General features: G+C 45.4%; 2 protein-coding genes across 5 annotated transcripts in view; one reads left to right on the forward strand and one right to left on the reverse strand.

Annotated features, from left to right (window-relative positions):
• LOC121004460 (oocyte zinc finger protein XlCOF7.1-like) overlaps positions 1-7213 on the reverse strand; it is a 138616-nt gene extending 131403 nt beyond the window's left edge. For 2 of the 4 annotated variants that reach the window (XM_040436692.1, XM_040436691.1), the window contains exons 1-3: positions 7180-7213; positions 6983-7106; positions 6805-6899 (exon numbers count right to left, since the gene is read on the reverse strand). In XM_040436692.1, coding sequence (XP_040292626.1) covers positions 6805-6899; positions 6983-7106; positions 7180-7203 — 243 coding nt within the window. In that variant the 5' untranslated portion in view covers positions 7204-7213. Of the gene's footprint in view, positions 1-6789; positions 6904-6982; positions 7107-7179 lie in introns of all 4 variants that reach the window. The other 2 variants (XM_040436690.1, XM_040436689.1) reach the window with 2 other exon arrangements.
• LOC121004474 (zinc finger protein OZF-like) overlaps positions 1-20526 on the forward strand; it is a 543049-nt gene that overhangs the window by 354180 nt on the left and 168343 nt on the right. The window lies entirely within an intron of this gene.

Consider the following 20526-nt stretch of genomic DNA (forward strand, 5'->3'; position numbering starts at 1 on the left):
GAGGAAGACATGGCCCTAGTGGAATAGGCCCTAATGTTGACTGGACATGGAAGATTTTGAATTTGGTAACAGGTAAATGGTTTCCTTGATCCATCTAGCTATAGAAGACCGGGAGGCCTTCTGGCCCTTGTACTTTCCTCCAAAGAGTACTAGTAAGTTGTCAGATTTTCTGAACTTTCTGGTAGAAGAAATATAGTCTAGAACTGCCCGTCTAACGTCCAGAGAGTGGAAGGAAGATTCCCTGTCATTAGAGGGGTGTTGATAAAAGAAAGGCAGGGTAATTTCCTGGCTCCGATGAAAGCTTGATACAACTTTAGGGAGAAAGCCTGGGTCGAGTCGGAGAATGATCCTATCATCCAGGACACGAAGGTAGGGTTCCCTAACAGGTAGAGCCTGTAACTCGCTTAATCTGCGGGCCGAGGTTATTGCAATTAGGAAGGCGGTTTTTAGGGACAATAATTTTATTGGACAATCTGTAATGGGTTCAAATGGTAGTAGAGTGAGACCCGTAAGGACAATATTTAAATCCCAGGAGGGGAAATGGGATGTGATTGTTGGACGAAGGCTGGTAGCTGCTCTAATGAACCTTTTGACCCAATGATGACTAGCTATAGCTTGGTCAAAAAAACAACTTAGGGCTGAGATTTGGACTTTCAGGGTAGAGGGTCTAAGCCCCAGGTCGAGACCCTGTTGCAGGAAATCCAGGATTCTTTGAATGTTGGGTCTATGCAGGTGTGGAGATTTTTCGCCACTCCAGGAGCAGAAGCGCTTCCATATTTTAAGGTAGATTGTGGATGTTCCTTTCTTCCTGGAGGCTTTCAAGGTAGTTATAACCTTATCTGATAAGCCCTGTCGTTTTAGAGTCTGGGTCTCAGGATCCATGCTGCTAGTTTCAGAAGCTGTGGGTTTGGGTGTAGAACCGGACCCTGATGGAGTAGATCCCCCCCGTATAGGAAGGGGCCAGGGATCCTGGAGGGAGTATCTCTGAAGAGATGCGAACCAGCTCCTCTTCGGCCATAGGGGAGCGATCACGATTACTGTGGCCTTGTCCTGGCAAATTTTCTGGATTAACTTCGGAATTAAAGGAAGCGGAGGGAAGGCATAGCATAGCTTCCAATGCCAACGGATGGCGAAGGCGTCCAAGGCATGAGGTCTGTCCCTGGGGTTTAAGGAACAGAATGTCTCCACCTTTGAGTTTACCCTGGTGGCGAATAGATCCTCCACTTTTCTACCACCAACCTGAATGTCTCTGAGCTTAGGGACCATTCCGTATGATCGATCCTGTGGCGGCTGAGGAAATTCGCTTCCAGATTCAGCTTTCCCTTCAGATGAATTGCAGAGATGGAGGCCACTTTCTGCTCTGCCCATAATTTTTTTTTCGTTGTCAGCGTTTGAAGAGTTGCTGACCGCGTTCCCCCTTGATGGGAGAGGTAAGCGATGGCAGTAGTGTTGTCTGATAGCACTCTTATATGGTGAAGACGTAGTATTCCCTCTGCTGCTTTCAATGCCTCCCAAACTGCTCTCAGTTCCCTGAAGTTTGACGACTGGGATTTGATCGATTGTGGCCAGGTGCTCTGAAAAAGATGATCCCCTACCTTTGCGCCCCAGCCGGACAGACTTGGAGTCCCCTTGGACTGAAAAATAGAATCTGCAGCCACTGTCCACAGAGTCCGAATCGGAGACTCTTTCCCCCTCTTCCCATGACTTGGCCGAATGGACTCTCTTGTCCGCTATGGCCTCAAAGTCAGAAGAGGAAGGTGACCAACACGCTTCCTCTTGGGTTGCGGTAAATCGGAGAGATGGGCCAGAGATGATCGAATTTCATCCTGTATCATAGATTTAAGTTCCTCTTTCAGAGAGGGTGCTTCGTCACGTACAATGTTTGATATACAATTTTTGCAAAGCTTCTTGGGATAATTGTCTGGAAGTTTGCCATTACAGGAGATACATCCGAGGGATCTCTTGACCTTTTTTTGAGTCTCCTTGGACAGCTGAAAGGAGGAGAAGGTTGCTATAAGGGGACGGTCAGAGAAAAGGGAAAGGGGGGGGGTATGGATCCAGAGAGGTGTACACTGGAGCCAGAGGCCTGAGAAATCCCCCAAATGTAACATCTGCACATAAAGTGGACCTCTCAAGAGATAGAGAGGAGACCCACAACATTAACTTCAGTGATAAGCGGTTAAAGAATAACAATAAGCCTTACACAGGAGGATCAAATATTCTCTCCTCCCCCCTTTTGCCGCAGGAGAGGGGGACCAGCAGACTCCCTGACCATGCAAAAACACCCGCTGAGGGGACTCACGGATGGCGGCAGCGGTGGTTCGGTCTCCTTAGGAGAGCGTGCGTCTGTTCCAGACATCGTGGCAGGATAATTTCGCCCTCTCAGTTCCCCGATGAGTCAGCAGGAGAGACAGGTGAGGGGCCCCAGACTTCTCAGGCCAGGAGGATCCATTGAATGTCAGGGCTTCGGCTTTGAGCCGGGCCGGACACCGTACGCCGCCTACGTCACTTCCGGAGCGCCGGACGTGACGTCACACATATGCGCCACAGGCGCCGGGCGCGCAACCCTGCTGAGGCCTCAGTAGGTCAGGAGGGAGCAGTCGCCCTGGGAGCTGGCCCCAGATATGACCGGAGCGAGTATTCCCATAACACCCCTGCCCAGCGTTAGTAATGGGACCGCTTGAAAGCAGGGGGATGCCATGCAGGATGCCAGCGATTTTGTCAGGTAAAAAATAAAAATAAAAATCATTGTAGTTCCTAGCTTCATCTCCCTGCATACAGGGAGACCTTTCTCTGCCCTGTCCTCTGTAGGGACAGGAAAGGGTTAATTACTCTTACCGGTAATTGGATTTTCCAATAGCCTCCCCAACGGCACTCAACAGGAGGGTGTCCCCGCCCCAGGACAGGAAACAACACTGAAGCTTGAAGCATAAAAGGCCTCCTCTCCTTACCTAAGTCAGTAAATAACAGAGTACACGGTAGAGATGCCAAACAAAAAGATTTATATATTAATTCATATACAAACCACAAGACACTCAGAAAACATTGCATAAGGGAGGGAAATCCCAGTGCCGTTGGGGAGGCTATTGGAAAATCCAATTACCGGTAAGAGTAATTGACCCTTTTCCCGGCGCCTCCCCAACTGCACTCAACAGGAGGATTATCAGAGAAATAAATCTAGGGGGGGACCACTGCAGAAAGGATTCTGCATCCAAAAGAGAGGTCCTGGTTATGGACCACATCCAATTTATAATGTTTGAAGAAAGTCATCGGATTTGCCCATGCTGCTGCTCTACAGATCTGTTCGATAGAGACGGAGGCAGAGTCAGCCCAAGAAGCTGACACGGCTCTTGTTGAATGGGCTTTAAGGCCTGCTGGAGGATCTTGATTCTGCTGAGTATAACATAAGGAGATAGTGTCCCTGATCCATCTGGTAATTGAGGCTTTGCTGGCTGCTTTACCTTTATTAGGTCCCTGGTACTGGACAAGGAGATGGTCTGAATTCCTCCTGAATTTATCAGAATATTTTAGGTAGGCCAGGACGCATCGTCTTACATCTAAGTTATGAAACTTTTGCTCTTGATCTGATGAAGGCTTGGCACAAAATGATGGTAAGGTAATTTCTAGGTTACAGTGGAAACTGGATACCACCTTTGGGAGAAAGGACGGGCAGTGCTTTAGTATTATGCGATCGTCAAGAATCTGCAGATAAGAAGAACGGCAGGAGAAAGCCTGGATTTCCCCAATTCTTCTGGCTGTAGTGATTGCAAGAAGGAAGGTAGTCTTCAGAGTCAGGAGCTTCAGGGAGATTTCCTCAATGGGCTCGAAAGGAGGATTAAGGAGGATAGTAGGAGAGTCTCTGATTGACCCTTTAATGAAACGTTTGATTAAAGGGTGCTCCGATAGCTTAGTGTCCAGGAAGACCCCTAGAGCTGTAATCTGGACTTTAAGAGTTGAAGGCTTGAGGCCTTTCTCCAGGCCCGACTGTAGAAAATCTAGAATCTTGGGGATATTATCTAAGACTTCCTGGTAGATTTCATCTCCTGCAAACAGTAAAAAGGCTTTCCAAGCCCTTAGGTATATTCTAGAGGTTATTTTCTTTCCGCTTTTCAATAAGGTGGATATTACAGCGTCAGAGAGACCTTTGTTCTTCAGACTTAGCCGCTCAATTTCCAGGCAGTCAATCTCAGATGAGCGACCTCTGGATGAGGGACCGGGCCTTGGTGTAAGAGACCTGGATTCACAGGAAGGGTCCAGGATATTCCGGGCGATAGACTCAGAAGCAGCGGGAACCATGCCCTTCTGGGCCATAAGGAGCAATCAAAATTATTTATGCATTTTCTTCTACTACCTTCATCAAGGTCCTCGGAATCAGGCTGAAGGGAGGAAATGCGTACAGGAGACCCTGAGGCCAAGGGCAAGACAGAGCGTCTAAGATATCCAGATGGTCCTGAGGAGATAGGGAACTGAACCGCGCCACTTTCCGATTGACCTTGTTTGCGAACAGGTCTATAATGGGCATGCCCCATTTTTCCGTGATCCGAAGAAATACCTTGGTGTTCAAGGACCATTCGCCCTCTTTCAGAGTCTGCCTGCTGAGGTAGTCTGCTATTAAATTGTTGCTCCCTTTTAGGTGAACCGCCGTAAGAGAAAGCAGGTGGCTTTCTGCCCATAGAAATATTTTTCTTGTTATCGATGCCAGAGCTTTGTTTCGGGTACCGCCCTGTTTTTTTTAGATAGGCCACAGTGGTAGTATTGTCCGAAAGGACCTTTATGTGACCAAGAGGCCTTTTTTCTTGAAGTGCTAGAAGGACCTTGTGAACGGCTGTTAGTTCTCTTAAATTTGAAGAGGCGTCTGCCATAGAATGGTCCCAGATGCCCTGAACCACCAACTGTTGGGTATGACCTCCCCAGCCTCGACTGCTGGCATCTGTAGTAATCACGAGCTGATCTTCCTGACGCCAAAAGTCTCCCATTTGAAGATTTTTCTTTATTTTCCACCAGGCCAGAGAGTACTTCACTTGGGGGGGAATAATGATTCTTCTGTCTAAGGTACCTTTCTCGCCGTTCCATGTGTCCAGTAGGAAAGCCTGTAGAATTCTGGTGTGGCTTTGTGCCCACCTGACTGCAGGAATTGTTGCTGTTAGTGATCCCAATAAGGTCATGATGTCCCTGATGGTCGTGGTTCTTAAATCGCAGAAACGACTGACTTTCTGATACAGGGCTGTCTGCTTTTCTTCGGGGAGAAAGGACATTAGTGAGCGGGAGTCGAGAAGGACTTTTTTTTTATTTATTACCCATCCCAGATCTGTGAAGGTAGCCTGGACCATCTTTAGATAGGAGATGAGACGGTCTTCCGAGTCTGCTGCAATCAAAAAATCGTCCAGGTATGGGACGATTAAGATACCTTGTAGATGCAGGCGAGCTGTTACTTCTGCAATAATTTTCGTAAAAATTCTTGGGGCCGATGCTAGGCCAAAGGGCAGAGCCTGAAACTAAAAGTGACTGAGGTGGCCTCTTAAAAAGACTGCTATTCTGAGGAATTTTTGATGATCTTCGGATATGGGAACATGGAAGTAGGCATCTTGCAGGTCCATCGTTACCATGTAACAAAATTGAGGCAGAAGATTTTCTGTTGATCTGATGGTTTCCATCTTGAACCTCTTGTAGGTCAAGGATTTGTTTAGATTTTTCAGGTTTATGATTAGCCTGAAGGAACCTCCTGGTTTTTGGACCAAAAAGACTGAGGAATAAAATCCCTGTTGATGTTGGTGCTCTGGAACAGGAAGCAAGACTTCTTTTTGGATTAGGCTCATTATTTCGGATTCCAGACACAGTTGTTCTTCTCTTCTGGGTAATGGATTGTTTATAACGAAATGTTGCGGTGGGTAAGAATCGAATTCCAGTCTGAAACCTTCTTGAATGGAGGCAAGTATCCAAGGGCAGGTTCCGATTTTTTCCCAGCTTGGGGCGAAAGTTCTCAGTCTTGCCCCTACCTGACCTTTGGCGTCATTGGGAGGATTTGGATGATTTATCTGGATTGAAAAGGAACCCCTTTTCTCTTCCTTTTGAAGCCTGCCATCTTCCTGAGGATTCTCCCCATTTTTTGGTCCTTTTGTCGGATGCTTTTTCCAATATGTCGTCCAGGACAGATCCGAAAAGTCTATCCCAACTTCGTTGATAGTAGCTCCATTCCCCTGAAGACGCCGCTGGAGCGGTGAAACATGTTGGGGGAGCTGTGTCTTTAATATTTTAACTTTAAATGAAGGGCTGAAAAGGACATAGGGAAAGGCAATCTGCAGACGCCGGATCCCCCTGTGGGCCAGAGTAGGAATACATGTACGGCATAAGTAATTGCAAATAGGCAGTGAAGGACACACAATTAAGGCAGAGCCTTAGACGCAACAACTAGCAACAAAGTGTAGCGTGATCGATCACACACTCGGTGCGAGGTGACACCTATAGACATTAAAGTGTAACTACACAGGCTAGATAAAAATAGCCAGTATATGATCTGTGTGTGGAAGAGAAAGTCCTCCTGTGTAATGCAATACAAGTCCTCCTGAATAATAGATACACTGAGCCCACGGTGTCCAAGTCCTCCATATTTTTTAAAAGTGTGTTTTTTCTGTGTGGAATATAGTTTAATAAAAGGAAATAAAAGTTATATTTTAATTATAGGACCAGAAACTGGAAATTATAGTCAGTAGACTATTGGAACAATTAAAACAAGACTGAACACAAGATCTTCACAGCCTTCTACAGATCATAGGAGACATTTCATGAGACCTTATCTGCATCTACCTGATCATCCTGTGGGACATTGTGATGTTCTTCTGAACCCTCCTGTGGAAGAAGAGGACTGGAACATCTCTCTGGTGTTCTTCTCTCTTTCTTAACTGTAGGAAACACATCCAGTGACTGAATTCATTCCTTACATACAGATAATAAGAGGACGTGTGTATTTAGTCATTTCTATTACCTAGTGGTGTGAGAGGTCGGTGATCCTCCATAATGACGTCCTTGTACAGATCTTTGTGTCTTTCTATATACTCCCACTCCTCCATGGAGAAATAAATGGTGACATCCTGACACCTTATAGGAACCTGACAACACAATGATACAGTCACCACCCAGATCCCGTCATAGCATTCCTGTATAATGTCCCAGCAGCGTCACCTCTCCAGTCAGCAGCTCAATCATCTTGTTGGTGAGTTCTAGGATCTTCTCTCTATTGATTTCCTCATGTATCAGAAGGTGAGGTGGAGGCCCCATGATTGGGCTCAGGGTTCTTCCCCATCCTTCAGAGACAGGGACCTGACAGCGCTCACTAGAGGTTTTCTTCACTACTGTGTAGTCCTGATTATGGAGAGACAGTAATAAATATCACTCCATACATCTCCAGAGTCCCTCACCTCTCCAGTCATTTCCATCTCTTAGGAACATACATAAGATGATTTTATGAACTAGATAAGCACTCACCGTCCAGAGTCTCCCAGAAATAGGCGCTTATTTACATATAATATAAAATTAGGATTAAGAATGGTTCACAATACTATTAAACAATAAAATAATTAAAAATAAACAATTAAAAAACCCACCCTAAAAAAGATTTACACTTATTTTGTTCAACATCCACGGGGTCACGATCTGTATTGATTTCAGAATAATAACTGAGATTGCATATTCACAGAAATGGAACAGTCTAAAGCCTCATGCACACGACCGTTGTGTGTTTTGCGGTCCGCAAATTGCGGATCCGCAAAACATGCATGGCGTCTGTGTGCGTTCCGCAATTTGCGGAACGGCAGGGACAGCCATTATTATAACTGCCTATTCTTGTCCGCAAAACGGACAAGAATAGGACAGGTTAAAAAAAAAATTGCGTACCACGGAACGGAGCAACGGATGCGGACAGCACACGGGGTGTGCATGAGGCCTAAGGTATAGCATTAACTTCATATATCAAAGACACCATTCAATTTTAGTCCAAGTTGTGACTGATTCACATTAAGGAAGATTAGTTATCCGTTCATTATAGTCACTTCATTATTTGTGTCCGGTTAAAACATTCCACTTTAAACAAGTAGATATCAGAAACCTCTGACATTCAATCCAGATATGTCCATTTAAAGTGTATATCCCGTTGCTTTTTATGCATATATTATTCTGCATGTTCACTATATTGCGTATATCCTCTGGAGCACAGCACTGACAGAATATTCTTGTTGTATTTAACTTGTATATGGGATATATTACTTAGGGATATCCCCCTACTGTGGTTGCAATATCGAATCACAGCTAATCTCACAATTTAATGGATCATTGCGGGGTTCGGTGTTCCTTGTGGCGTCCCACGTGTTATGGTACACTCTGCTTCTCTTACCTCCGCTCGATTCCTATAGTGGTGAGTATCTTAGGAATGCTGCTAATCCCCGATGTATCCACCTCAGTCTCGGCGTTCCACGTGCGTGGTCCCTCCTTTAGGGTTATAGACTGGACAGTAGAAATAGGTATTTTCCCAATTTCTGCCGGTAAGATGTCAATTTTCAATGGTGCTTCTTGAAACCACAATATACATGGGTACTTGGAAGCTGCGGTTGTTTACCAGAAGCGTTTAGAAGTCTTTTACGACTGACTGAGTGTGAAGTCAGTCGTAAAAGACTCTGGATGGTGAGTGCCTATCTAGTTCATAAAATAATTTTGGTAGAGTGACTAGGAGCATTGTCACGATAAGAGCACCATATCCTTCTCAACAAGGAAGAGAGCCACCTTTTTTCTTTATACCATAGATGAGATGATGTAATGTGACATCATCAGAATCTCTCACCTCTCCAGTAAGCCGGAAGAGGATCTCTAGGGTGAGATTTATTATACTCTCCGTCATCTTGTCCCTGTCCGTTCTTGTTGTGTCAATCAGGAGAAGGATCTTATATAGAAGATATCCACTGAGCGGATCCTATATTGTAGGAACCTGAAGTGAAGGAAGATGAGATGGAAAATCCTACAAAATCCCATGTAAAATACAATTACTGGAGATAGGAGGAGACATCAGAGGAGATAATAAAGTGTAGATGTGTTCTCTCTTTCTGTATGAATTGAGACACAGGTGAAGGCAGTTCCTCCATGTTTGCGGTTGTTGAAGTTTTGAAACATGTTTCCCCTTCACACGCAAATACAAATCATCTTGGATCTGTTCACCAATATAGAGAACTCAAACAAACAAATCAGTCTTTTTTTTTATTTGTTATATTGAACTCAAGGCAGGAAAAAGAACTATATTGCAAGGGTGGAGGATGACAAAGAATTCACTGTAGGAAAACATTCATACAGACAAGTTGAGAATATTTGTGGTTTAACTAGAGTAATGCTTCATACCTTGGAGGCCCAGAGGGGAAAAGTTGCACACGGTGAAGCAGACCACATATCTTATATTTTTTTGTCAAGCCACCATTTTTTATACATTATTTCCTCAAATGGCAGAGCTATATTAAAGGGGTTATCCAGTATCTACAACAGCCCCCCCCCATGTGCCGGACTCCTCCGTGGGAATATACTTACCCCGCTCCCCACTGCGATCCTGGTCCCTGCACCGCCGCTGCTGCTTCTCCCTGTACACGGATGAAAACATCCAGTGTCGGGGACGAGCAGCCAATGGCAGGGGGGACGAGCCTCCCTAGCATCGAGGGTGATGCTTGGGAGGCTCGTCCCTGCCTGCAATTGGCTGCTCCCCCCAACACTGGATGTTTTCCTCCATGTAAAGGGAGAAGCGGCGGTGCAGGGACCAGGAGCGCCGTGGGAAGCGGGGTAAATATATTTCCAGGGAAGGGCCTGGCACATGGGGGGGCTTTTGTAGATACTGGATAACCCCTTTAACTTTTTACATTAATTTACTGGAGGGAACCTATTTTCCATCCATCTTAAAGCAACTGCTTTTCAAGCAAAAATAATGTTTTCCGAAGGAAATGAATATGGGTTACTTGGTCCCAGAAGCAACTTTTAAAAAGGTAGATAGGGCAAACACACTGCTGCTCCTGCCCCTTCATTCATCTAGGTAGACAATAATAATTAAGATTAAGTGGTTCCACCCATTTGTTTATCTCAGTTGCCCAACTAAAAAATGTAGGTCAGTATACATTTGTACAGGAATGAGTGATCGCTACTGCAATTGTTCATGTCCATACTGATTCACTGTTTGCCTGCAGCAGATTCCTGTTCACACAAGACAATCAGCTGGTGTCAAATGATGAGTTTATGTGCTGCATAAACGACGTGGTCACCTGATATATGAAGTTATATGGGACAGGACAACTACCCTAAACATATAGCCAGTGTCATTAACTATCTTCAGCATAAAGAGGGACAAGGAGTCCTGGAAGTGATGATATGATCCCCACAGAACCCTGATCTCAACATCATCCAGTCTGTCTAGGATTACATGAAGACGTGAAAGGATCTGAGCAAGCCTACATCCACAGAAGATCTGTAGTTAGAGATGTTTAGAACAACCTCCCTGATAAGTTCCTTCAAAAACTGTGCAAGTTTACCTAGACTAACTGATGATGAAGTTGAAGGATGATCACACCAAATATTAATTGAATTTACATTTCTCTTTCTTTTGCATTTTAATTGATAAAAATAAACTTTTATTTCTGAAAGCATTTTCTTACTTTATAGTATTTTCAACAGATCAATGTAGCATCAAAATCTAAAGATTGACTATCTTGGGACAGCGTGATCTCAGCATGAGCACTGTATTAAAGCACAGAGTGAGAGCATGAGATGTACGCCAGAAACCAGGACAGCGTAATCTCAGCACAAGCACCGGATTACAGCGCAGAGTGAGAGCATGAGATGTACGCCAGAAACCAGGACAGCGTGAGCTCAGCACAAGCACTGAATTAGAGCTCTGAGTGAGAGCATGAGATGTATGCCAGAACCCGGGACAGTGTGATCTCAGCACAAGCACCGGATTACAGCGCAGAACGAGAGCATGAGATGTACGCCAGAACCCAGGACAGCGTGATCTCAGCACAAGCACCGGATTACAGCGCAGAGTGAGAGCAGGAGATGTACGCCAGAACCCAGGACAGCGTGATCTCAGCACAAGCACCGGATTACAGCGCAGAGTGAGAGCATGAGATGTACGCCAGAAACCAGGACACCGTGAGCTCAGCACAAGCACTGAATTAGAGCTCTGAGTGAGAGCATGAGATGTATGCCAGAACCCGGGACAGTGTGATCTCAGCACAAGCACCAGATTACAGCGCAGAGTGAGAGCATGAGATGTACGCCAGAACCCAGGACAGCGTAATCTCAGCACAAGCACCGGATTACAGCGCAGAGTGAGAGCAAGAGATGTACGCCAGAAACCAGGACAGCGTGAGCTCAGCACAAGCACTGAATTAGAGCTCTGAGTGAGAGCATGAGATGTATGCCAGAACCCGGGACAGTGTGATCTCAGCACAAGCACCAGATTACAGCGCAGAACGAGAGCATGAGATGTACGCCAGAACCCAGGACAGCATGATCTCAGCACAAGCACCGGATTACAGCGCAGAGTGAGAGCATGAGATGTACGCCAGAACCCAGGACAGCGTGATCTCAGCACAAGCATCGGATTACAGCGCAGAGCGAGAGCATGAGATGTACACCAGAACATGGGAAAGCGTGATCTCAGCACAAGCACCGGATTACAGCTCAGAGTGAGAGCATGAGATGTATGCCAGAACCCGGGACAGCGTGATCTCAGCACAAGCACCGGATTACAGCGCAGAGCGAGAGTATGAGATGTATGCCAGAACCCGGGACAGCGTGATCTCAGCACAAGCACCGGATTATAGCGCAGAGTGAGAGCATGAGATGTATGCCAGAACCCGGGACAGCGTGATCTCAGCACAAGCACCAGATTACAGCGCAGAGCGGGATGAGATGTATGCCAGAACCCGGGACAGCGCGATCTCAGCACAAGCACCGGATTACCACGCAGAGCGAGAGCATGAGATGTATGCCAGAACCCGGGACAGCATGATCTCAGTACAAGCACTGGATTACAGAGTAGAGCGAGAGCATGAGATGTATGCCAGAACCCAGGACAGCGTGATCTCAGCACAAGCACCGGATTACAGCGCAGAGCGAGAGCATGAGATGTATGCCAGAACCCGGGACAGCATGATCTCAGTACAAGCACTGGATTACAGAGTAGAGCGAGACCATGAGATGTACGCCAGAACCCAGGACAGCGTGAGCTCAGCACAAGCACTGAATTACAGCTCTGAGTGAGAGCATGAGATGTACGCCAAAACCCGGGACATCGTGATCTAAGAAAAAGCCCTGGATTACAGCTCTGAGTGAGAGCATGATATGTACGCCAGAACGCGGGACAGAGTGATCTCAGCATGAGCACTGGATTACAGTCTAAGTCCCCAAGTATAAAGGGCGTCTGGTGTCAGAACTGTTTTATAAAGAGAAGTGCGTTGTTGTATTGCCTCAGACAACGGTATAGTGTTTGCCTCAGACCAATAGGGAATCTATAGAGAACCACGTAAGGGCCATCAGACATAGTGACAAGTCTGCGGACAACAGGCAATGAGCAGAGTTTCTCCTCCAGGTAGGAAACTAACGCAGCATAGTGCTCAGGTGGTGTGTGAAAGCTACCAGAGCCATTTTCATCTGTCTAAAGTTAAATAATAATAATAATAACTATTATTAAAGCGCCATTCCATAGCTCTGTACATATGAAAAGGGGTATACATACATAATACAGACAATTGCACTAAGCATGAACAAGACGAGTTACAAACTGGTACAGAAGGAGAGAGGGCCCTGCCTGTGAGGGCTTGCAATCTACATGGTATAGGAGAAGGACACAGTAGGTTAGGGTGAAGCTGGTCATTGTGGTATAGAGGCAGCAGGGTCTCTGGTTGTAGGCTTGCCTGAAGAGGTGGGTTTTTAGGTTTCTTTTGAAGGATTCCACTGTAGGTGACAGTCTGATATGTTGGGGTAGCGAGTTCCAGAGTATGGGGATGCATGGGAGAAATCTTGGAGGCGATTGTGGGAAGAGGTGATAGGAGAGAAGGAGGTCTTGTGAGGATCGGATATTGCATGTGGAGATGTATCGGGAAAGTAGTTCAGAGATGTAGGGAGGGGACAGGCCTTGTATGTATTTGTTAGTATTTTGAACTGAACTCGCTGGTCAATGGGGAGCCAGTGAAGGGATTGGCAGAGGATAGAGGCAGAGAATAACAGGGTGAGAGGTGGATTAGTCGAGCAGCAGAGTTGAGGATAGATTGGAGTGGTGCGAGAGTGCTAGATAGAAGGCCTCAGAGGAGAATGTTGCAGTAGTCTAGGCGGGAGATGATGAGGGCATGTACAAGCATTTTCGCAGACTAAAAAGCTGAGGAAAGCGCGGATGCGGGAGATGTTTTTGAGTTGGAGCTGGCAGATGGTGGAAAGGGCTTGGATGTGCGGTCGGAAGGAGAGGGCAGAATCCAAGGTCACTCCAAGGCAGCGGACTTGGTTGACCGGGGAGAGTGTGCAGCTATTGATCGTGATAGATAGGTCTGTTGGGGGGGTTGAGCAAGATGGGGGAAAGATGATGAATTCTGTTTTATCCATGTTAAGTTTTAGAAAGCGAGAGGAGAAGAAGGAGGATATGGAAGATAGGCATTGTGGGATTCTGGATGGTAAGGTGGCGATATCTGGAGTGATCCAGAGAGGTAGATTTGTGTGTCATCAGCATAAAAGTGATACTGAAAGCCATGGGACTCTATGAGCTGTCCCAGGCCGAAAGTGTACATAGAGAAGAGCAGGGGTCTGAGACGAGGAGGTGGTGTAAGAGTGGGACACGCTAAATATCCGCTCTGTGAGGTATGATGTGATCCAGGAGAGGGCCAGGTCAGTAATGCCAAGAGATGAGAGAGTTTGTAACAGAAGGGAGTGGTCAACAGTGTCAAAGGCAGAGGACAGGTCAAGGAGGAGGAGGAGGACAGAGTAATGTTTTTTGGTTTTGGCTGGTAGTGGGTCATTGGTGACTTTGGTGAGGGCAGTCTCAGTTGAGTGGTGGGGTCGGAAGCCTGATTGTAGCCGGTCAAAGAGGGAGCAGGAGGAGAGATGAGAGGACAGTTCAGAATGTTCATGTTGCTCAAGTAGCTTTGGGGCATATGGAAGAAGTGATATGGGGCAATAACTAGACAAAGCAGATGGGTCAAGTGAAGACTTTTTGAGGATGGGTGTAATGGTAGCATGTTTAAAACCAGAGGGGAAGACACCAGAGGTTAGAGATGGGTTGAAGAGATGAGTTAGGGCTGGGATAAACACTGTGGTGAGGTTAGGGATGAGGTGGGATGGGATTGGGTCAAGTGCACAGGTGGTGAGATGTGATCTGGAGAGTAGATAGTTTTTCTTCTGTAATGATGGAGAAGCGGGTTTTGGGAAAAGAGGACTGAGCAGTTGTGTAGAGGGGCTGTGGGGCTGTGTACTAAAGCTTTCTCAGATGTTGACCATCTTTTGTTTGAAGTATGTGGCAAAGTCCTCAGCTGAGATGAGAGGGTGGGGGCGCTGGTGGACAGAGAAGGGAGTTAAAAGTGTTAAAAAGTTGTTTAGGGCTGTGGGCCAGGGAAGAGATGAAAAGTCGCCTGTTTTGCATCAGCAATGAGAATTTAGTGAGAATTTAAAAATGAGGAGGGATTGCTTGTATGCGTTGAAGTGATCCTTAGAATGGGATTTCCTCCATCGCCGCTCAGCAGCCCTGGAAGCTTGTCAAAGTTTTTTGATCAGGTTGGTGTGCCAGGGTTGTCTGTTGATTTTCCGGGTTTTGTTGTATGCGACGGGGCAACACTGTCCAGAGCTGTACTTATTGTGGTGTTATATAGGGTGGTGGCAGTATCTGGGTCTTGGAGGGAACAAATGGTAGAGAGTGGCAGAAGAGAGTCAGAAAGCAAGCGAAAGTCGAGATGTTTAAGGTTCCTGCGGGGGTAGTGGCAATGTGAACATTGAGGTGTACAGTAAAGTCACGGGGAAGCAGGATAAAAGGGGTGTTGTGTGCATCGGGAGCGTGTCACCAAGGGGCCCGGCCTTGGTGGAGTAAAAGCCCCAGTTCAGGTGTCCACTAAAGTAGTTGGGGGACACCATATAGATAGTGTAGCTGGTTCAGCTATTTCAGGGCGGGCTTTTACTGGGAACAGGCAATGTGTTGGGTGGGTGCCTGTTCCCCATGCTCCAGTCCGGCACTTAGGGCATGCTCCTATCCAGGTATCCCTAATCCCTCTAACTATCTGTATTATATATATATAAGCTATCTATCTATCTAATGTAGTGTGGAAAGCACAGAGCACAGCAATGACACTGCTGTCTTTCTCAGAACTTTAAAAAACTGTAGAGAATGACTGCTGGGGAGGTTCTTATATAGTAAGGGGTAGGCAACTTTCCTATTGGTTGCTAGGGATGTTGCTAAGCTCAGACAAAGACATTGCAGCCTTCTCATTGGCACACAAGCAAGTAGCAAGGAGGGATCATGTGTTCAGATGAAAAAAAAAAACTAGAATATTCGAAAAAACTAATATTTATCACTATATTCTAAATATTCGCGATTAATATTCGCTATTGGAATATTCGCGCCCAACACTAATGGTTATTAGGTTTAAGGGGTTGCAGAAATTTTTTGAAGGAGATTTGTAATAGGAGGTAGAGGTGATAGTAGGGATTTGCTAAGGGGGGCCTGGATTTGGAGAGATATCACCAGCAAAGAAAGTGTTAGTAGGTAAGAGAGGGCAGGAGGCATCTGTGTGTGTTTGGGAAGGAAGTGTTTTATGTTGCCAAACAGGTTTGTGCAGGCGGTCAGATGAGAAGGTAAGATGGAAGGAGAGATGAATAGTTCCTTGCTGGGTGATAGGATGTGGGGGTATTTCAGGAGGTTTTGGAAAAGTGGGAAGAGTAAGATGAAAGATAGAAACATTGTTTGCATTTACTAGTTCTGTAATTACCTTTGGTCCCCTTCTGGTATAATTCGGTATGTGCATTTAAAGAGTTACACTTGAAAGATGTTGCATTGAAAAGACCAAGGTCTGCAAAGACCCAAGGACTTAGATTTATACCACTCAGTGTTCAATCAGGTGTGACCAAGAGGGGAGGGGGTTAGATATGGCCTAATCAAGGGAGCACCAGATACAGGGGTGAAATAGTCAATGTAAACAAATACTTCATAAATCCAGCCTGGAAAGAGACATTAAAAGTTAAATGTAGACATACCAGGGAATGAGAAGGAAAGATGAGGGGTGTGGACAATATCAGACTCTGGAAAAGTTGGGTGCAGCAGTTAGGTTTAATGCAGACATACCTGGAGAGGAGAGAATTGGGTGATGGTCAGTAGGCAGTGATGACAAAGTGGATTCAATATCCATAATATTACATTCTGGTATAATTTGGTATGTGCACTTAATGAGTTGCACTTGAAATATATTTGAGGAGCGCCTTCACCCTGCCAGCAGCCCCCGCTTCATTGGTACGTCTCACCTTCACTTTATGCACCTTTGGTTTTTTTGACCCATGTGGTTTGAGCCCTGGTAGTGCGGCCATTAGTTGTAAGGGAGGCACACCTGCAACTGAGATAGGTTTCCATATTGCATATCCCCATTTCTGACCATATACTAGGAAATTTTGTTCCATGATCACAGATTAAAGGGGGTATACTATTGAGCAGTATTAGGATGGGTGTGCTGACAGGGTGATGTATGACTGTGTTTGTCCCTGCTTATTTATACCCATATTGTGTATAATACGACATATATTTTTCAATTGTGATATGAATAAAATTGATCTTTTTATTGGAAAATAGTGTGGTTGCACTCCATTTGTTGTGTAGTTTCATATATTGAGGGAGTGTACCTCCATTGTTAGAGACCGCATGTGATTTAATCATGTTGCATTGAAAAGACCTTCAGATATCTCACGCGCAGCTCCTAGTTCCCAGTCGTTATTCAAATTGATATTGTTCAGAGATAAATCCTGAGATGCTGCTATTTTCTTTTTTCCTCTAACCCACGGTCAGAGAAAACACAGGCTAAATGACTAAACACAGTAGAATCAACGGATCCACATGGATGTGTGAACAAGTCCTTAGAGATTATAACTAGTATTGAGCAAACTTCTGTTTTTAAAGGGCTTCTGTCACCCCCCTATAGTCATTTTTCATTTTTGGGCTACTTAAAATCCTTATAATGCGATATATCAATATATAGTGCTCTTACTCTTTTTCGTTCAGTAGTTTCTTCAAAAAATGGACTTTTATAATATGTAAATTACCTCTCTACCAGCAAGTAGGGCGGCTACTTGCTGCTAGCAGCCGCATCCTCCTTTCATAAAGACGCCCCCTCCTCATGTTGATTGACAGGGCCAGCGAGCGCTCTCGTCCTCTGGCTGGCCCTGTCTGCGTTTTAAATCTCGCGCCTTCGCCGTACCGGTCTTCAGTCGGCACAGGCGCACTGAGAGGAGGACGCTCGCTCGGCCGCTCTTTCCTCAATGCGCCTGCGCCGATGACGTCACATCTACACCCGGCGCTGGCGCACTGAGGAAGGAGCCACCGAGCGAGCGTCCTCCTATCAGTGCGCCTGCGCCGACTGCGTTTGCTGGTCCTGTCAATCAACATGAGGAGGGGGCGTCTTTATGAAAGGAGGATGTGGCTGCTACCAGCAAGTAGCCGCCCTACCTGCTGGTAGAGAGGTAATTTACATATTATAAAAGTCCATTTTTGAAGAAACTACTGAACGAAAAAGAGTAAGAGCATTATATATATATATCGCAGTATAAGGATTTTAAGTAGCCCAAAATTGAAAAATGACTATAGGGGGGTGACAGAAGCCCTTTAAGTTTGGCGTACAAGGTTCAGGTTATCTGAAAATACCGTTATGGATTCCGCTACCATGGATAATAAGTTATGGTCCGTGGTAGCGGAATCCATAATTCTTAGATAACCTGAACCGTGTACGCCGAACATGAAAACAGAAGGATCGCTCAACACTAATTATAATGTAATATGAAAAAAAAACACATTAAAGATTATGTAAAAGAGCTGGTGTTTTATACCATATCCTGGTTCCAAAACATAAACCTCCCTCCCAGGTCTGTGTCCTCGTCACTAGGACCAATGTATGTTTATTTTAAAGCTATTTCAGCGCAGACTAGGAAAATTTTGTTTTCCCCAGAAAGAAAAGAAAGTGATAACATTATCAATAAATATATTCTAGGCCTAGAAAGCAAAAATCTGCGCGAACCTTACAGGATTCAAGAAACACATAGAAAGCTCAATCACATCTGGCTGACAGGAGTGTGTCAACTGCTCCGCTGGTTAGGGGTTAATGATGCCTCTGCCCCAGTAATCCTGAAAGACGATGGCGGTGACTGTACACATACCTCCACCTGCACCGCTGGACACTACATCTATGGGTTCTATGAGGGAGACTAGTGGGCTAAAGGACCTTTCATGATGTCATGACCATATGATCATGTGTGGGAGGAGTCAGGCTCCAGGCTGTGCTGCTGAAGGTAAAGGATCTGTGATGATGTCTTGACCATGTGATCATGTGTGGGAGGAGTCATACTCCAGGCTGTGCTGCTGAAGGTAAAGGACCTGTGAAGATGTCATGACCATATGATCATGTGTGGGAGGAGTAAGGTTCCAGGCTGTGCTGCTGATGACCATGTGAATCTGACCAGGTCCAGCTCTGCTATATACATGTAACAAAGCTGTGTGAGTAACTATATCTGTTTCAATACATATCTTTATAAATGATTTATTATAAGATAAATACATATACAGTTTTGGGCAGGCATGGAAAATAGACTGCAAAGTAAGAAGTTAAAGAGGTTTTCCAAGATTTTTTTTATCCTCTAGGACATCAGTATCTGATTGGTGGGGGCCCAACACCTGGGACCTCTGCTGACCAGCTGTTTCAGAAGGCACCAGTGGTGGTAGTAACGCCGCAGCCTTCTCCCTGCTCACCAAGCACAGCGCCGGACATTGTATAGCGGTTGTGCTTGGTATCGCACTCCGCTCCACTCACTTCTATGGGGCTGAGCTGCTCAGCTGATCGGCGGTGGTCCCGGGTCCAGAGGACAGGTCATCAGTTAAAAAGTCTTAGAAAATTCCTTTAATAGTTTGCATTTTGTTAATTGATAAAAATAAAGTGAATGAAGAGAAGAGAAATGTAAATCACATCAGCATCCAGTGTGACCGCCCTTTGCCGTCAGCATCAGTTCTTCTATATAAACTTGCACAGGATTTGAAGGAACTTGTCAGGCAAGTCGTTCCACACATCTTGGAGAACTAACCACAGATCTTCTGTGGATGTAGGCCTGCTCAAATCCTTCTGTCTCTTCATGTAATCCCAGTCAGACTGGATGGGACCATATCTGCACTCCCAGGACTCCTTGTTTTTTCTTTACACTGAAGATAGTTCTTGGCTGGATATTTGGGGTTGTTCTGCTGTCCTGCTGCAGGATAAATCCTAAAGATAGTGTAAAGTTAGATTAGCGGTCAGGACCTGCACTGGTTTTATCACAGGGGCTCAGGCTGGATGATAGACACTTTTCTCTGACTCTATACAAAGGGGGAAGCTTGTGAGTGGACGTTAGTGATGCCTGAACCGGCCGGATAAGCCTCGTTGAGGAAAAGACGCTGTTGCTGGTTGCTTTTTAATCTTCTGTTCTGGAAGAGAAGAAGATGTGGAGAGATCGGGCAGCAACTGGGACTCGTGGTCTGAATCTCGATGAAAGATGCCTGTTGGAAATCGTCCACAGGAATGTGAAACTCCTGAGACAAATTCTTCTTGGGAAAGTTCTTATGTGTTGATTACAGACAGAGCAGCAAGGCAGGTAACGGGAAATAATATAGGAGGCAGAAAACGGAGGTGCAGTATGGTAAAGCTGATGGTAGTGAAGATTAGCGTTGAGCGAATCGAAGTTGACAAAGTGGACTTCGATCCGAATTTCAGGAAATTCAGATTTGCTGCGAAGCCGAATTTCTATGTGCTTTGTGGTAACTAATCAATTTTCCCTGAAATGGTGGTAAAAAAAATAAAAATGAAATCATACTTGATTCAACTTGCATCAATTTGATTGCGAAGAGGTGGCCGAGGACATCTTGCTTGAATATCTCGCGCAAAATCTCGTGCTGATCCAGAGTGAAGATTTGCGCTGGATCTTCAAGCAGGATGGCTGCGTCTGCCTCTTTATGTTGAAATGGATGAGGTAAGTATGATTTAATTTTTTATTTATTTGCAAACACTAAAATGCTTTAATCTGGATCTCATATACCGCGATCAGCAATAAACTCGGCATCTGAGGGGTTCAATGACGGGGGCGGCGCGATTGCTGTTCTATGTCATTGCAGCCGCTATTTACAAAGAAATGCGCTTCGTGACAAAGTAATTCATCACAAAGCAAATTTTTTTGTAGAATTCGCCAAAGCAGCCGAATCGAATTTTGAGAACTTTGCTCAATTCTAATTTTAACCTTTGATCCATGGTCCTC

Source organism: Bufo bufo, chromosome 6, assembly GCF_905171765.1.
Source record: "Bufo bufo chromosome 6, aBufBuf1.1, whole genome shotgun sequence".
NCBI classification, from domain to species: Eukaryota; Metazoa; Chordata; class Amphibia; order Anura; family Bufonidae; genus Bufo; species Bufo bufo.